Source organism: Colius striatus, chromosome 10, assembly GCF_028858725.1.
Source record: "Colius striatus isolate bColStr4 chromosome 10, bColStr4.1.hap1, whole genome shotgun sequence".
Lineage (NCBI taxonomy): Eukaryota > Metazoa > Chordata > Aves > Coliiformes > Coliidae > Colius > Colius striatus.
This window is the reverse complement of record NC_084768.1, coordinates 29,581,408-29,597,198: the sequence shown is the minus strand read 5'-3', so window position 1 is coordinate 29,597,198 and position 15,791 is coordinate 29,581,408. Positions and strand designations below refer to the sequence as shown.

Below are 15,791 nucleotides of genomic sequence, written 5' to 3'. Positions count from 1 at the left end.
TAAGCTGATACACCATGTGGGTAATCGTCACTGGGTGGATGCTGTGTTGGAGATGACTTCCCAACATAATCCCTGCACCTAGACCTACCTGAAGGAGAACATGGGAAGTGGTGGCTTCCAGTTCCAGCCATGCTTGGGGATTTTGTGCATGTCCCAAAGTTTTCAAGGGGTTCTTCTCTGTAAAAATCTGTTTGTTACAGAGGGAGTGGATCTAGAGTCTGGAGCCAATTAGGTTTTTATCAAAGAATATTATATTTGGGTTTATATGTTATCACATTCAAATCTCATCTCAGTCTTGAGATTCTCTAGATAAGACTATGCTGGGATCTGCAACAATCTGCTTAGTTTTCATTTGGTGCAGGTATAGCTGTTACCTTCTTGACAAATTTGGATGTACCTTTTTTAGGTGATTTCAGAGTATTTTCTCTTTGCTCTCAACATTACAAACATGCAGGATTCAGTGAAAAGCCTTGTCAGTTTTTGGCTTTAATTCCTTGGCTATGCTTAGATTTCTTTTCCAAAAAGCATCAACAGCAAATAAGTCTAGAAGAGCATGCTAGGTGAGTTAAATCTTTGGCCATACATGTTTTATCATGTGTAATTGCCTCCTACCAATACTTCTGGTACTAGGATGCAGTGATTTCCAGTTTGAGTGAGAGTCATTGCAGCACAAGGAAGTCTTTTTTCCACTGAAACGGTGAACATAATCCATTCCAACAGATCAGTAAGGAAACACGGAACATAGATTAGGATGATGTTTTTAGTAAGGCCCACTGGTGTTACTCAGTGCTACTCTGATTATTCAGCACTATTTCCTCCCCCTTCCCCTCCTTTGTTTTCAAACAGGATGTTTAATTTGTCATCACATAATTTATTTTCTTACTTTTATAGAATGGAAAGGGGCATTGAGAAATCACACAAGAAAAAACTGCATTCATTAGATGACCTACAGCTTTTTCCTCTGGAACACCCAACATTTGATGTTATTAACACTTCCCAGAGATACTTGTTTTAATACCAGGTTTCTTGAGGTTCAAGAATTAAAACAGTTTAATGTCTGTCGTTATCACAGGATGTGTGTCATGTAAATGCATTAACTCCTAAAGATAAATAGGCTGCTTTTAACAAGAAACTGTTAATCAAACAACTCTATGAAGTCAGCTACTTTCCTTTTGTTAACTACTTGGTTAGAGAGAAGCTTGATGGGTAAAGAAAGAGAAATAAAATCCTGTCCATTTATAATAGCAATTTCTAATGAGAGCCAACAATCAGCAAAAACTCTCACACAGCTCCATAGCATTCTGCATGCCAGTGAAACTCCTGAGCTACAAGAGCATGAGGGGAAAGGAAAGAAAGTTGCTCACCACTCCAGGACCCTCCTCATCCTTTCCAGAGTAGCACTGGTACCCACGTACCTTCCTTTCTGGTTCCTGGTGGCAAATTACCTGCATGATCGGGAGTAACGGTTCCAGAATTGAATGCAATGGTTCCCTAGCCTTCTCCCAACGTTTTCTTCATCTCACCAGCTCAGTCATTGTGTGTAAGGCTTGACTTAGCCTAATGAAAACAGTACAAAGAGGCACCTGGTCTGATAAGTAGCTTTCTTTTCCTCTGGAGGGTGCAGTGTCTGGCAGAATCCGTTCCTCTTCCATTCATTAGCTGACCCCTATGCATGCGTTTAGTGCATTTCTTTTCTGTATTTTTTTCTGTACTCAGTCATCATGCTCATCTCAGGAGAAGCTGCACCAGCTGCCCTTTCAGCCCACGGCAGATGAACTTCATTTCCTGACAAAGCATTTCAGTACTGAAAGCATCACTGATGAGGAAGGGCGCCATTCTCCAGCCTTGAGGCCTCGATCTCGCAGTCTCAGGTGAGCTGCAGGTTGTTTGCTGAATGTTTAGAGTGTTGGACACATGAATTGCATTTCATGTGTGCTGTCAAATCTTAAGAAGAGTAATTTGTAGTTGTTTTGTTGCATGTACCTGAAATAGTTTCAATCGATATTTTCAACCCACATCACCTAATCAGAAAGGATTCTGTGTTTTTGACATTTGATGCTGAGGTTTTGGGTTGCAGGATGGTTATCATAGTCTGCTTTTGTACCTTCACAGTAACTCTATGAAAAACTGATACACAAGTGTCTCAGACTAAATCTACAGAATGTAGATTTCCTTTAGTGAAGTACCTGCTGCTGCATTAATATAAGGAAGAGGTTACAGTCACTGTTAATAACTTTTCCATCAGTGCTTCTGAAGGATTGTGAAAACTGGAAGAGATGAAGTCCAAATCTTAAATGGAATTGCACTCAAGAGCAATTTTGTAATAGCAATGATAATGTTTCTCCTGCATTAGCAGTTGAGTAATATTTACTGTTGCTTCAGAGAACTGGTTGTTAAAATATAGCTACACACAGATTATTTCCTTGTGCAGCTGATTTTTCCATGCTTAAAACTATAAGAAGCTGGAACTTCATTTTTCACGAGTTACAGAATGACTTGAGGTTGGAAAGAACCTCCACAGACCATCTTGCCCAAACTCCTGCTTGAGCAGATTGCCCATGATCGTGTTGAGGTGGCTTTTGAGTATCTCCAAGGACAGAGATTCCACAGATCCTCTGGGCGATATTCTTGCAGCTCTCTAACAATTATGTGGAATAAATCCACAAACATTTTGTGTCATGGCAAAAGCCTTCAGTTTTGCTATGCTTCTAGTGCTGGACCAAGTGAATGAAAGTGTAGAGGTGTGTACCTCTAGACACAGCATCTTCTGACAGAAAAAGGATTTATACAAGGAGGGAACAAGAAATCTCCCTTCTGCTTCTCATCAGAGGGTGTTAGAGGTGGATACCACCATTAAATTGGTAGACAACATGCAGAAACTCTGCCAGCCTGAAACAGTGAGTGAGTGTGCCCAGTGCAGGACCTAGGCCAGGGTTTGTAATACAAGGAAGTGAAAGAGGCCAAGATAACAAAACATCCATGGTGAGTATCGTGTCGTGGCAGAGCTGACCTTTCATGATTCTTTGTAATTATATACTGTGTTCTAAACTTCAGTGCGGACTGCATGGTAGTTGCATGTGGATCTACTAAGTGTAGCTACACAGTAATCTACAGGAGCAGGTAAGTACTGTAGGTAGTAGCACACTTAGCCTGTGATCTCTGCAAATTGCCACGTAGCGAAAGGCTAGTTGGATGATTTGTACTAAGCCTCTTTGCACAGTAGTCCAACTTTAGTCCTCTTGCTGTCACTTTTAACTCTGACTGTTGCTGAGTAGTGTAACTGTAGTAGCACTAATTCTTTACAGATAAGACAGCTCCTGTAGGTAGACAACATCACTAAAGTAATTATTGTCCTTTCTAACACGACATATTACTGTTGGCATAATGAAGTATAAGACATTCTTGTTAATGCAAGAACTGTATCAATGATAAAATGAAGAGCCCAGTTTTATTCTTTTCCCTGTTAATATGGATTATCAGCTTGCTGAGAATTCTTACCTCTGTGAGCCAATTTAAAAGCAGGGTGATCATGTAGTGGGTTTATAATTCGTGACGAGACTAGATTAATTTAGTGTGTCATACAACTGTGATTAATCTTCCTCTCTTGGATGCTTTCTCTAGCTCTTTGTGGTTTTCAGTGTGATAATGGCCAGCTTTATTGATATTCCAAAACTTAGAATGAAGTAATTTAAATGTTTTAACTTAGATGTCCCTGATTTGTTTTTCATTTTGCCTATTGCTAGTACTGTGATGCTGTGTGACTCTAAAGCACCCTTGCCACTACCAAGCATTCATGCTGGCCCTTGCACCTCAAAACAAAATAGATATGTAAATCCAACCAACTGGAGCAGTGTTTGCAGGACTAAATACCCTCTTTGACAGAGAGTAGTCCTTGTGAACAAAAAAAGTACTGAAATACCTCAGGACCAGACCCTCTTCACTGCACAGCTTGCTTATATATTTGCCCACACAATAGAGTTTGTTCACTTTGCAGAGGGTATTTTTGCATACTTAAAAAAAGAAAATCTGAGCAGTTAATGTGTTGAAAATTAAGCAGGAATTTCCTAAAAATACAGTGTTTTCATAAGCATTTAATAGTCTTGTTTGATCAGCTTTAGTGAAAAGCAGATGAGCAAAATACATCAGACATTTTCCTTAATTGGCTGTCACAGCTTTGTAATTTTAAAGATGATCTGATACTTGTGGCTGATTGTTAACATGCATTCATTTTTCATCCTTTTATGAATGCAGCCTTACATCTCTCTTTGTGAGAGAGCAACTGCTGTTTTGAGATGTCACTGTCAAATGCTGGGACTGTTGCTTTTGAGGGTCTCTGTAACCCAAGATTTTATTTAGAGCATCAGACGATCCTTTTATTCTCCTAGATAAAGGAGAATATTGCCTAGACGTAACTTTTGGAAAAATCTACTTCTTTGACTAGAAATTTGCCATTTTCTTCTACCTAGCTGCAAATATTCTGTTCACATAGAGCAATCTTAATGTTCAAACTGGATGAAAGAAGTAGCAAAGTGTACGGTCATTTTGGTTGACAAATTGGTGGCACCTCCACTGCTTGAGGGGTTCTGCCAGTGTGGCTTGAAGACAGTCATCATAAGCACATCTTATTTGAGATCCCCCTGAATTTCTACACCAAGGAAATAGCACTGTTTCTTTCCCAGCTGCTTTCCTGTGCAGGGGAAAGGAGATAGGCTGAGACCAATGCTGGAATTTGAAAATGTGCTTATAAAACTGGTTGCTAAAGCAAGGAGAAAGTTCTCTTACCCATCTCAAATACATGCAGTACTCACATGCTAAACAAAAGAATGTATTCCAATGTGCTTGCAGGAGTAGTTTCTAAATATCTCTCGACTACTTTTCTCTTTTTTGTAATGCAGCCTTCAACTCCTTCAAGTTATTGACCAACAAAACGATGTCCAGGCTACATTCACTTTGTTTAAAACAATCCTGTTCTTTACCTGAAGAAGATATTTTCTCCCAGGAGTAAAATACACAGAGAGTGTGAATTCTTGCACTAAACTTGGCATTGTTGCTCTTTTTAAGTTAGACAGATGCTGCCCTCCATCTTTTCCTGGTTCTCTTTAGTTGTCATCCTTTAGTGGTTGCTAACATGTGGGAATGTGTGGAAAATGTCAGAGATAAAAGTAGAGTTAACTAATAACGACTTCTTCAGGAGCTGCCTTTGTGCAGTCACTCAGCCCACCAATCTGCCCAGTTTTCTTGATCTCTCTTCACATTTCAGGATAATGTTGTCTAGGGAAAAAGAGTTGAAGCTTGTAGCAGTGAATTTTGATATAGTTGTAGTAGATGAGATCATCCTTAATCAAATATGCTCCTTCATCTCTTTACTGGGTAGTGCTTTTTAAATGCCATTCTCCAACCTGACATGCTAAATCCTGCCATGAAGAATATACAGAGGCAACTCCTAAAAAATGCCATTTGCCAAAAAAGGCTTTTGACAATAAAATATCCGAGATGGGAAGAAGGAATAGATGTCGTGAAGCCACACCACTGGCCCACATCGTCCATATTTACCTTAAAAAAGGATCCTTCAAGTTGTGGAGCTCTCTCATCTCACTGCACTTCAGTGTCAGCTTTAACCACTGGAGTGATCTTGGTGGTTTCATCACTTCATGCTGCTGCTTTCTGAAAGTGCTGTCCACCACAAGCTGCAGAGGAGCAAGAGGTGTTCCCTGCAGACCAGGGATTCAAACAGCCACAGATTTGTCAGAGAAGGATAATAGTTTGGTATTCTGAAGCATAAGGCACCTATTTCTTATGAAAATACATTCTAACTCCATTACGAATAATGCTGGTCTCTTTGTTTTCTCTCTCAAGGCAATGAGTTCTGGGGGCTTGATTTTAAAAAGCTCTTTAATGTGATTGGTTTTAAGTTGATAATCTTTTGGTTTCACTCACCATCTTCATGATTTTCTATTGTGAGGATAATTGGGTATTTTCATTTGCCCTCTGTACCCCACATTATTTTAACATTCTAGTGATTCCTGTCTAAAGCAGTCTTGGTTTTTGTTGGTATGCAAAAAGACTCTGAAGTGTTGGAAAAGAGCTAGTTGCAGCCCCTCTGTAGGTCTGTAGAAAAAAAACCTCATTAGTTCTTGCTTTTAAAGAGATTACAATTGAAATGTATTGCCTTTCCCATAAGGTTCTCTTGTATATATACACATTTTATAATTATTATTTATGGAGTATTATATTTTTAAAACCCCTTAAATTCATAAGAATGAACTGGAAAACAGTTCAGCAGTACAAAGCAATCACAGATGGTATTTGAGATTCCACAGACTAAACCTGTCTGAAGCTGAGTGTTTGTAAAAATGAATTGTAAAAAAATCAAGAAGTTTGGAAACAAATTCAGAAATGACTTTTCCAAACACTCACTGAGAAAGACCCTTTACACCTCTGTTTCACCTGCTCCATAAGAATTTCACCTATTCCATAGGAATACTGCTTTGCCTCAGATGACATTTTTCTTGACAGCACTAGAATTACTGTCTGGTGTGGACTTTCTGTGCTGTTTGCTTATGATTAGAAAGAAAGATTGTTGAATAAATACTTAGAAAAGTCATCTGAAGTTGCTTGTTTATGTAGTTCTGTGAGAAACCGTTTCACTATTATTGTGCGTGTTGCATAAACTCAGAATTCAGCAGGTGGATTCTGCTCTACTGAGCTCAGTTCTCCTTTGGTCATTGTTCTGTCCAGAAACAACACTGGGCTTCAAGGTCTGAGTGTTGTGGTCTCTGTGAAGCACCGAGTCATATGCTCTGAAGTTTGATGGACAGATGTAGATGGGCCATATTTGCTTCTGCTTTATTGTCTCCCTTTTTCATGGGGAGCTTTCTGACTTCTTTCTGGTATTAGTGTAATTTGTATGAAGTCAAACATTTATATATTTACTTAGGGGAATAGGAAGACCAATGCTCTGCCCACCTTCAGCAGAAGCCTTAACTTCGTTTCAACTTCATGTAACTTCAGCTTTCTAGTTTTAATATTCCTTATTCTATGTGTCTGGAAATGACAGAAAATGAAAGCCTATGTGTTTTTCCCATGGATACTGGTAACATGCTGCAAATACATCCTCATTAAACCTTCATGTATGGGATAAAGCAGAGAAGAGCACAGAGTGCTTTTAGCTTCTCTGCCTTTTCCTAATAAATACAGCTGTCACAGTAAAGGAAACGTTAGGTATTCATAAACATCTGTTTTATTTAGTCATAGTTAAACTAGATTTTGTAAGATTAATTTATTACTATAAGTGCTACTCTTGAAAAATATCTGTCTATAAGCTATTTTCACTTTCTAGCATCAGATAAAGACACATGAGTTTTGACAAGTTGAAGGCTAGAAACCTTTGTGGGAAATAGATATCACTGGAAGTCTACCACCACATCATCTTGAAGTGGGGGGAGAGTGAAGGAGGGGAAAAGAGAGTAGTTTTTCATCCTGCTGTTAAGCTTAAGGGGACAGATATTATTCTTCTAACATCTGCTGTGCTGAAATGAAAAATTCACTGACAATAATCATTTCTTTTGACCTACCTATCTGCACCAAGAGAAGAGAAGCAGACTGCTTTTTGTCTTAGAATGTTCCGCACGTGCACAGTGTGTGTCCTCAGTTTCACAGAAAATAATCTGTTCCTTTGTGAGGCTTGAAATGTTAGATTGGTTTAGTCCTGTATGTGAAATTTTTGGTGCTAGATAGATGTGTGAAGCTTTTGCATTTGAAAAGCTGTCATGCCACTAAAATGCATTAAAAACTTCATTTCTTTCCCCTTGGTGGCATTCAGTTGTCTCTCCAGCCCTGGTTTCTTTTTCACCTGGCTCTGTCTTAAAGGTGCTGTAAAGCAATCAGTGGTGCCTGGCAGCTAGCCTGAGGTTAGTTAGTCAGTTATGCATCTAATTATTTCTGTAGTTTCCCAGGCTAAAGAGCAACATAAAAAATTATGGTGCAGTATATTATGTTGCAATCTTACTATAGTCAGCTAGACATTTAATTTGACCTGTTACACTGGGCAAATTTTACTTAGAATGACAATTTGAACATTTATCCCAGATTTTATCCAGAGTTGTTTGGGTGCTCTGTCATTTTAGGAAGTAAAAAGTGGCATTAATCAGCTTCTACAGATGAGACACAAATCTGCCAATGCCCAAGGAAGCCAAGAGATTATAGGTGTTTACTGTTTTGCCAATCCATAGGCTGTTGTGCAAAGAAATTAGTTTCAGAATTGTAAAGAAAGCAAACAAAATAAGCTCTCATAATACTGGATATCACAGTGGCTCTCCTTAAGGAAACACTGCAGCTGCTGTCAGGACAGCTCAAGCAGCACAAGTTCTTAATTTGCTGTATCAATGTGAATAAAATGCCTTGAAAGCAAACAGCAAAATCCCTCATATTTTGTTGTAGCCCAAAGACAGAAAATACTGAAGCACCCACAAAATTTGAGTGTTAAAATGAAGTGTGTATATGCCTCCCTATTTCTGTAGCTAGTGTCAAAAGGGCTTATATATACCCTTGTAATTTATACCTCAGTTAAATCACACAGAGCAATAATACATTATAGAAAAATATATCAGTTGATAGCTCTGTGCACCAAGTTCTTCAGCTCCATATGAGCTGCTAGTAAACAAGTGTCATGTGTTTGTGTCAGATTGTGTGGTCTTAGAGGAAAAAAGATAAAGATAGCAGGTTAGATGTGTTGGGGAACTTGCTTCTAAGTCTGAAATGCAAATGTTCTTGCCTGGCTTTTTCTGATGGCATACATTACATATGAATGTAAATGTACATTTCTTTTTAAAGAAAGTTTTCCTTGATTAAAAATAGCCACCAACCAAGCCAAGGGATCTATTTTCTTCAAAAAAGGATGATGAAAATGCGTTTTTACTTGGTATCTGAAACATCCAAACCAGTTTATCTTCTGAGATAAAGATTCAGTGAGAGATTTAATCTGAAGTGCATTTTCCCAAGATGGGGGATAAACATTAATAAAAACAAGACACAATGTAATTCATGGAATTCCAGCACCAGGCATAAAAAGAGATTGGTATTGCTACGTTCTGTTAGCCAGTGAGTTAAATTTGCTTTGAATTGTAAATATGTGCTCCCAAAAGAATGTTTTTTCCCTTTAAATAGGTTAGCAGCAAGGTAGTAACTGTAATGCATTCCAAGTTTAAAATGCATTTATTCCATTTAGAGACATTCATTTCATCCTTCATGAGAAAGTCCAAATAGTTTCAGCTCATTCAAGATAAAATTGGATATTTCGATGTAGAGACAATATTTTTAGCAATATTGTAGTACTCTTAAAATCATAAAGACAATGATCATGTAAGATGCCAAGTAATTGAAGCCCTTGCTTGTCTTGAGCATTAAAACAAGGTAACTGGAGAAATGAGGTGCTGTAGGCAATGCTGTATTTGGGGATTATCTGCATTACCTCACTCTGGCTGTCCTCAGTGGCAGAATGAGTCAGAGCATTGCATACCATCAGATGTGATGAAATGAGATGCAACTCTTCTCTATAAAAAATACCCAAACAGTAATATAAATGCATTTTATCAAGATTTAGCATCCTATTTTTTGCTGTGCCTTGAAGTTGCCTGCTAGCCTATGCACACATGCATATGCATCCGTGGTGTGAGATGCCTCAAGGGAGTGCAGGTTTCATACAAGTATTCTGTTCCTATTGCTTCTGGTGTTTCTATGTAAGATTTAGCTGAATAACACTGCTCATGCATCCCTCCTGTAGTGTGATATTCTTCAGACAAAAGAAAGGAAGTCATCTTAAGTTCCTTGTTTCATTTTACTCTGCTACTTTCCAGCACTTGGAGACTTCAGAGATAATGGTGATTTCTTCCTGGGTAGAGCTGCTACCACTACAGGGCAGTAAAAGAATGTGGGAAATAACAGATATACCTGCATCAAGTGCACAGACTTTTTAGATGCTTGTATGTTAGGCCTTGCATTCACTGAAAACAGGTAGATTTCTGCCTGGGTCGATATGAAGACAGGAGTGTTAGCAGCTTTCAGATGAGTTAACTACGAAGGCTGTAGATGGCCATTGAGTGATAGTATTTTCTCTGAAGTTAAGCATCTGCCCATTACTGAAGTGAAGTCAAAGCTTTGGAAAGGCAACAGTCAGTGTGGCAGCATTGTGACCAGCAGTGGATTTTGGAGTGTTTTGATGTGGTTATCTATAAATGATAATGTACTTTGTTTTCTCCTCTAGCCCGGGTCGCTCCCCAATTTCCTTTGACAGTGAAATAATAATGATGAATCATGTGTACAAAGAAAGGTTTCCAAAGGTAAGGAATCGCTGTTTTGCATTCAATGAACTTGTGACCAAGCTCAGAATTAATTTGTTGTGTTCAGTGGAGAAGCAGAGCAGCTCTTACCACTGATTTCCAAGAGTTTGAAGCTGCATTCACGTGTCCATTCTGCAGTAGAAGAAATAGAAAAGCTTTGTGTGTTTTATGTATGTACATCATATTTGTTGTGTCTTACTGACATGACAGATGCTCTCAGGAATGAGGAGGATGGCCCTGCTCTGGTTGTTGAGTCCATTTATGTTGTTTGAGGCCAGTGTCTGCATATATTTTTAACTAATCCGTGTCTTTTTCTGAATTCTGAATCAGATAAAGGCTCAAAGAGAGAAATTCTGCTTCATATATATTTAAAAAAGCTATTTTGGAGTAAATTCAAAAGATAACATTCTCTCATTAGTCCTTTGTATGACTGCATTAATTTTGCTTTATGCTGATCCAAGCATCTTTGGTTTTAATGGGCTTTCCATTTTCGTATTGACAATACAAAGTTTTCATTCCAAGTCATTCTCAATTATACTGGAGGTTTGCTGTTGGGGCTTTTGGTACCAGAGCAGCAATGGGGATAGGTTTGGATTTTCAGGAAAGTCAGTCTGAATTCAGTGACACTGAAATGTGCTGAAGTGATCTGGAGAGAAAATAAATGTGGATTTGGTTTTGTTTTTTTTTTAAAGCTGAATATTGCAATCTGTGGACTCAAGCTTTGGAAGTTAAACATCTCATTAAAATGGCTGTAGAAGAGCATGTATCCCAGAGCTGGTGATATGGCCACTCCTTGTTCTACCAATAACAATAACAAGTGTTTCTTTGGAGACAGTCTATAAGTGTTTATCATGATAGAGAAATGCTGTTTGTCTATTGCTTGGGGCAATGATTTTCAAGTTGCATGATCTTGTCTGGAAGTTCTGAAAACTGTCTTGTATCCTATGTCCTTACTCTGTGGACGCAGGGAGCAACGCAGCCTCGGGATCAGGATATTTTAGTGGTCATGTGCAATTCCTAAAAGTGGGTTCCAATGAATCTTTGTTGTTTGCTCATGTGAACATGACTTTTGCCTATGGTGTGCTGTCTTTATTCTCAGCAAAATGCTATTGAACTTTGGAACATTTGTTAATCCTTGTGCATTTGGAATGAAGAACGTTACTTTAGCACCCTACATGTTCAAGTTCTGGGGTAGTCAAATTGCAAGAGTAACTTCTGTTTATTCTGTACTCTTAGGCCACGGCACAGATGGAAGAACGGCTGGCTGAGTTTATTGCCACTAATGCTCCGGAGAATGTGCTGCAATTAGCAGATGGGGTCCTAAGTTTCATTCATCATCAAGTTATTGAACTGGCCAGAGATTGCCTAGATAAGTCACGTGAAGGTCTTATCACTTCTCGGTACTTCTACGAGCTGCAGGAAAACTTGGAGAAACTTCTCCAGGATGTAAGTGCTCTCTGGAAAATAGAATATGTTATTTTGATTGAAGTGATAAACAATAAGCCAGAGCTTTGATTTTAGGAGGAACAATGTAGATTCCAGGAGAGGGGCAGCAGGTGGGAGATCTGAGCTGCTGCAGTCTGCTGTTGATCTGCCACGGGTGAATTTGAGCAAACCACTTCACCTGTGTGCTTGGTTTGTACAAAAGCTAAACATGCACATGAGGAAGTCAAAGGCAGTCTCTATATGATTCATCCAAATGAAGGAAATTACTGAAATTTGCTTTCATGTACTTGAAGACTTTGAATGACTCATTAATTACAATACTGCCTTCAAGGGGTGAAAACACCATCGTTTGTAGCGTTGCTATAAATTTTTCATAAAAGGTTTTCTTGAGCCGAACTTAATGCAGTTGTGGGTTTGTTAGTACTTGGATGTGTTTTGTGGTGTTCAAAGCCCATGAAAATACACAAGGGGGGCACAACTTTAATGCATGTTCTGTGTGCATCAGCTACTCATTCAAAATTGCTCTTTCCCTTTAAAATTAAAACAGTGTTCCTTTAAAAAAAATCACTTGGAATTTGAGAGGAATCAGTGCCGTTACCACTTGCTGGATCCAGATCTCCATCTGGGAATGTCTTCCTCATCCTCTGCTTTGATTTAAGGAGATGGCAAGCTGAAAAGATGGGATTTTACAAAGATCACAGGAGCAGATAACAAATATCACTGTGATACCTAGAAACAGAGCGCTTGAAATAATTTCTCTCCTGGGATGATTTTGAATGTCTTTGGTGAAGATGTGCTCATGTGTCATTGATCAGTTTGCCAACCCACTGGCACAAATTCCACTAGTTTGTGCTCCTTTGCCACTCTTTCCAGACATTAGAAAGTGACAGATGAATAAAAATGCTGTATTAGCACACAATTATTGTACAGAACAGCTTTATCAAAACTGCAGAATCTTCCCTTGTGTCAGCTAAAATCTTTGGCTGCCCCATTTATATGAGTGTGGCTGTAATTTTCCTGGTATTTATATGCATGGGAGAAAAAATGACTCAAGATTGGTTTTGTTATGTTCTGCCTGGATGTGGATTATAATTTTGAGAGACCAAGAGAGGCAGAGGAGTGTCTTTTGAGAGTCTATATGGTTACCTGCCTATGGAATATCGGTAAGCACTGTGAAGGCACTAAAAGTTTGGGGTATGTGCTTGGCAAAACCACTGACATTTCAAGGGGTGCAAAGGGATTATAGTGTGTTTTATTGCTTCTAATAGCAGTTGCTTAGGGCTTGAAATTCTCCCACTCCCTGACTTTCCTCCTCTGTGTGTGGACAGTGATTTCATACCACAAGGAGTTGACAGCAATAAATTGGGTTTGGGCAATTGCAGTCTGCACTTTCAGGCCTGTCTTCTGGCCTGAAGAGGTTCATGAGGATCTCAGGGGAATCTGTGGGTCAGATAAATCTGTTTTTTCCCTTCCTCTCTCCTTCCTCAGAACAAATTCTCAAAAAACACTTCTAAATGTCCCTTCCCCCCTGATCCCACATGCATTATACCACTGCTTCTAAGCTCAGGGAAAGATGACATTGAACTGTTATTAGAGAAGATACAGTGGTCGTCTCTGGGCTTGTTCAGGGCTTCCTTTGACCTCTTCCTCCTTTATGGCCTTCTGCAGAGTGTGGGGGTGAGAGAAGGTTCAGCTCTTCAGTTTAATTGATTTGCTTTAGGAAGTGGGGTGAGTTAGGGACGATTAAAGGGAAAGCTTAGAGACAAGAGAAGCAAAACAGTCTGGGAAGGAAGATAAAGAAATGCAAGACAGCAGAGGAATACCCAAGACTTCATTCCATATCTTTTTCATCTGTTTTTTTTTTCTGTCCTATTATAGTTCCTTGATTTTTCCTTTATGTTTTAATATTTCAAAGCCATTTATTTTCCTCTGCTTCTCAGTCTGTACTTTGCTCTTCAGACGACACTCTAGAAGGAAATAACCGGGACATTTCAGTCTAAATATTGACAATATTTCTTTCAGAGGACTCACTTGAGATGCAGCAGGTTTGGAGTCAAGTTTAGATGATTCTAAATTTGAGGGCAATGTCTTTACCTTTGCTTAACTCGTAACATATCCTGTGGAGGTACTATATAAATAATACCAACTGGGAAGTCATCAAAAAAGATCTTCCATTGGGCAGCTGTATGATCTGTGCAGCAGGATATATGGCTTTGTGGTATAGTTTTATAAGTTATAGAAAGCCTGAGAGGATGATTTATTGGTGAATAAGGAGGTCAGTAAGTGGCAGGACTACCCACAGGTTTTCATACAGTTTTACTGCAAAAGAGTGGATTCTCCTGAAATTGTTTTGTAAGGTGTTGCATCTGACATGTGGTAACAAACTAAACTTGAACAGTATTTCAAACCATAGAAAAGAAACTTGATTTAATGTGAGGTAGTTTGAGTCTACTTTTTTCTTGCAAAAATGTATCTGTAAAACAGAGTAATAAAAGTTTTTAGATCTTGGCTTTCATAGTAACTAACAAGATTTGTTGGCATTTTATGGCAAATGATGTCTTTGACAGTGTGAAATACTGTCTTATAGCCAGAAAAAGCTCTTGCTTATTGCATCATTGAAATTAGCCTGAAGCAAATCTGAATTTCAGAGATTTTCTGTGTTTTGGAAAACATGACCTTGATTGTTCATACACTTCACACTTAAAGTACTGAAAAGTAAGATAAAGCTTATATGTGGCATTCAGTTCTGTATCTGTTACAGTGGGAGTGGGCTTAGAGGGTGGGATAGGACCTCAGCTTACTGGGGAAGAAAAGATTATACCAATTCTTAGTTGACTGAATCACTGAGGTAAACTAGCCAAAAGAAGTTTAGTGGCTTTTACATAGGTGTAGCCAGTTGGTGAGGAAGGTGAAGGGTTACAGGTGTTTCTGAGCATGAAACAAAAGAAACAGGGAAGGGTATTGGTATTATACTGCAGTAACTGATGCTGCACATGAGCAAATGGATATTCTGATTGGGATTGCTTTCTTAATACAAGCTGGAGTGTAAATTTATTGGTTCTTGGCATTGCAGGTCTATTGTTTTGGTTTCCATCAGTATATTAGCTCAATTACAGCATTGTGACTTGCATATCCCAGTTATTGGTCCTGCTGAACCCCAGGGGAGGACAGTGATTTTAATTTCATGCCCCAGTAGCTACAGTTAGTGACGGATGGGTCTTTCAGATGAGGGAATCGGTTTGTAAATTACCCATTGCTACCTCCTGTACTCGTGTCACTGGCAATGTGTGCAGGAATGGCATCAGCCTCTACCCACAGCCCCTACAGCTTCTCCCTCCTCCCCTTGGGAGGCAAAGCTGGGGGGAAGCCTGAAATGCCATCAGCAACCTTCAGAGGAGCGTGTCATCATTGGAAAGAGCTAATTAGGTGGCACGCCTCGTACCAAGGCACATGGAAGCGTCAGGCAGCGCTTGGCTATATAACCAACCCTCTGGTCTGCACATACTGTCTTCGGGACAGATTGTAAACAAGATGTCTGTAGGGATGTCCGGGCTGTCCTGCACGAGAAGGAAACAAGAAGAGGCAGTTTTACTGAGGATCTTGGAAGGGCAGCGCTGTGCAGAGATGATGGCTGAGTGGCTGTTACAAGTTGTGTTTGGTTTTTGTAATCCATTGCTTTTTCCTTTTGCTTTTCTGTATCATTTGGCAGTCATGGTCTAGCTTTTCATCTTCCAAACAGACATCTGATTAAATTAGATACACCTTTAAATTCTTTTGCCTAAATTGTTGTAGATGAGAAAAGGAGATAAACAGAAGGGCTTGATTTAAAAGAATAAATTTGGCTTAACAATATCAATGGATGCAAAATGGTGAATTATATATATTGTATTTTTGGCAGAATATAGCTTATGTGGGGGGGGAAGGACTTTCCAATTGCATGGCTCATATTTCAAATAATACAAAGTTGTTGATGTTTTATTTATTCATTTCAACACAGCTAACCCCTGG

General features: G+C 39.0%; 2 protein-coding genes across 12 annotated transcripts in view; one reads left to right on the top strand and one right to left on the bottom strand.

The window, feature by feature from the left end:
* PRDX1 (peroxiredoxin 1) overlaps positions 1-15,791 on the bottom strand; it is a 354,386-nt gene that overhangs the window by 269,209 nt on the left and 69,386 nt on the right. The gene's annotated exons all lie outside the window — the stretch shown is intronic.
* Positions 1-15,791, top strand: part of MAST2 (microtubule associated serine/threonine kinase 2) — a 190,336-nt gene that overhangs the window by 137,961 nt on the left and 36,584 nt on the right. For all 11 annotated transcript variants that reach the window (XM_062003288.1, XM_062003286.1, XM_062003282.1 and 8 more), the window contains 3 exons: positions 1,717-1,871; positions 10,262-10,337; positions 11,574-11,783. In XM_062003288.1, the coding sequence (XP_061859272.1) occupies positions 1,717-1,871; positions 10,262-10,337; positions 11,574-11,783 (441 nt within the window). The remainder of the gene's footprint in view (positions 1-1,716; positions 1,872-10,261; positions 10,338-11,573; positions 11,784-15,791) is intronic.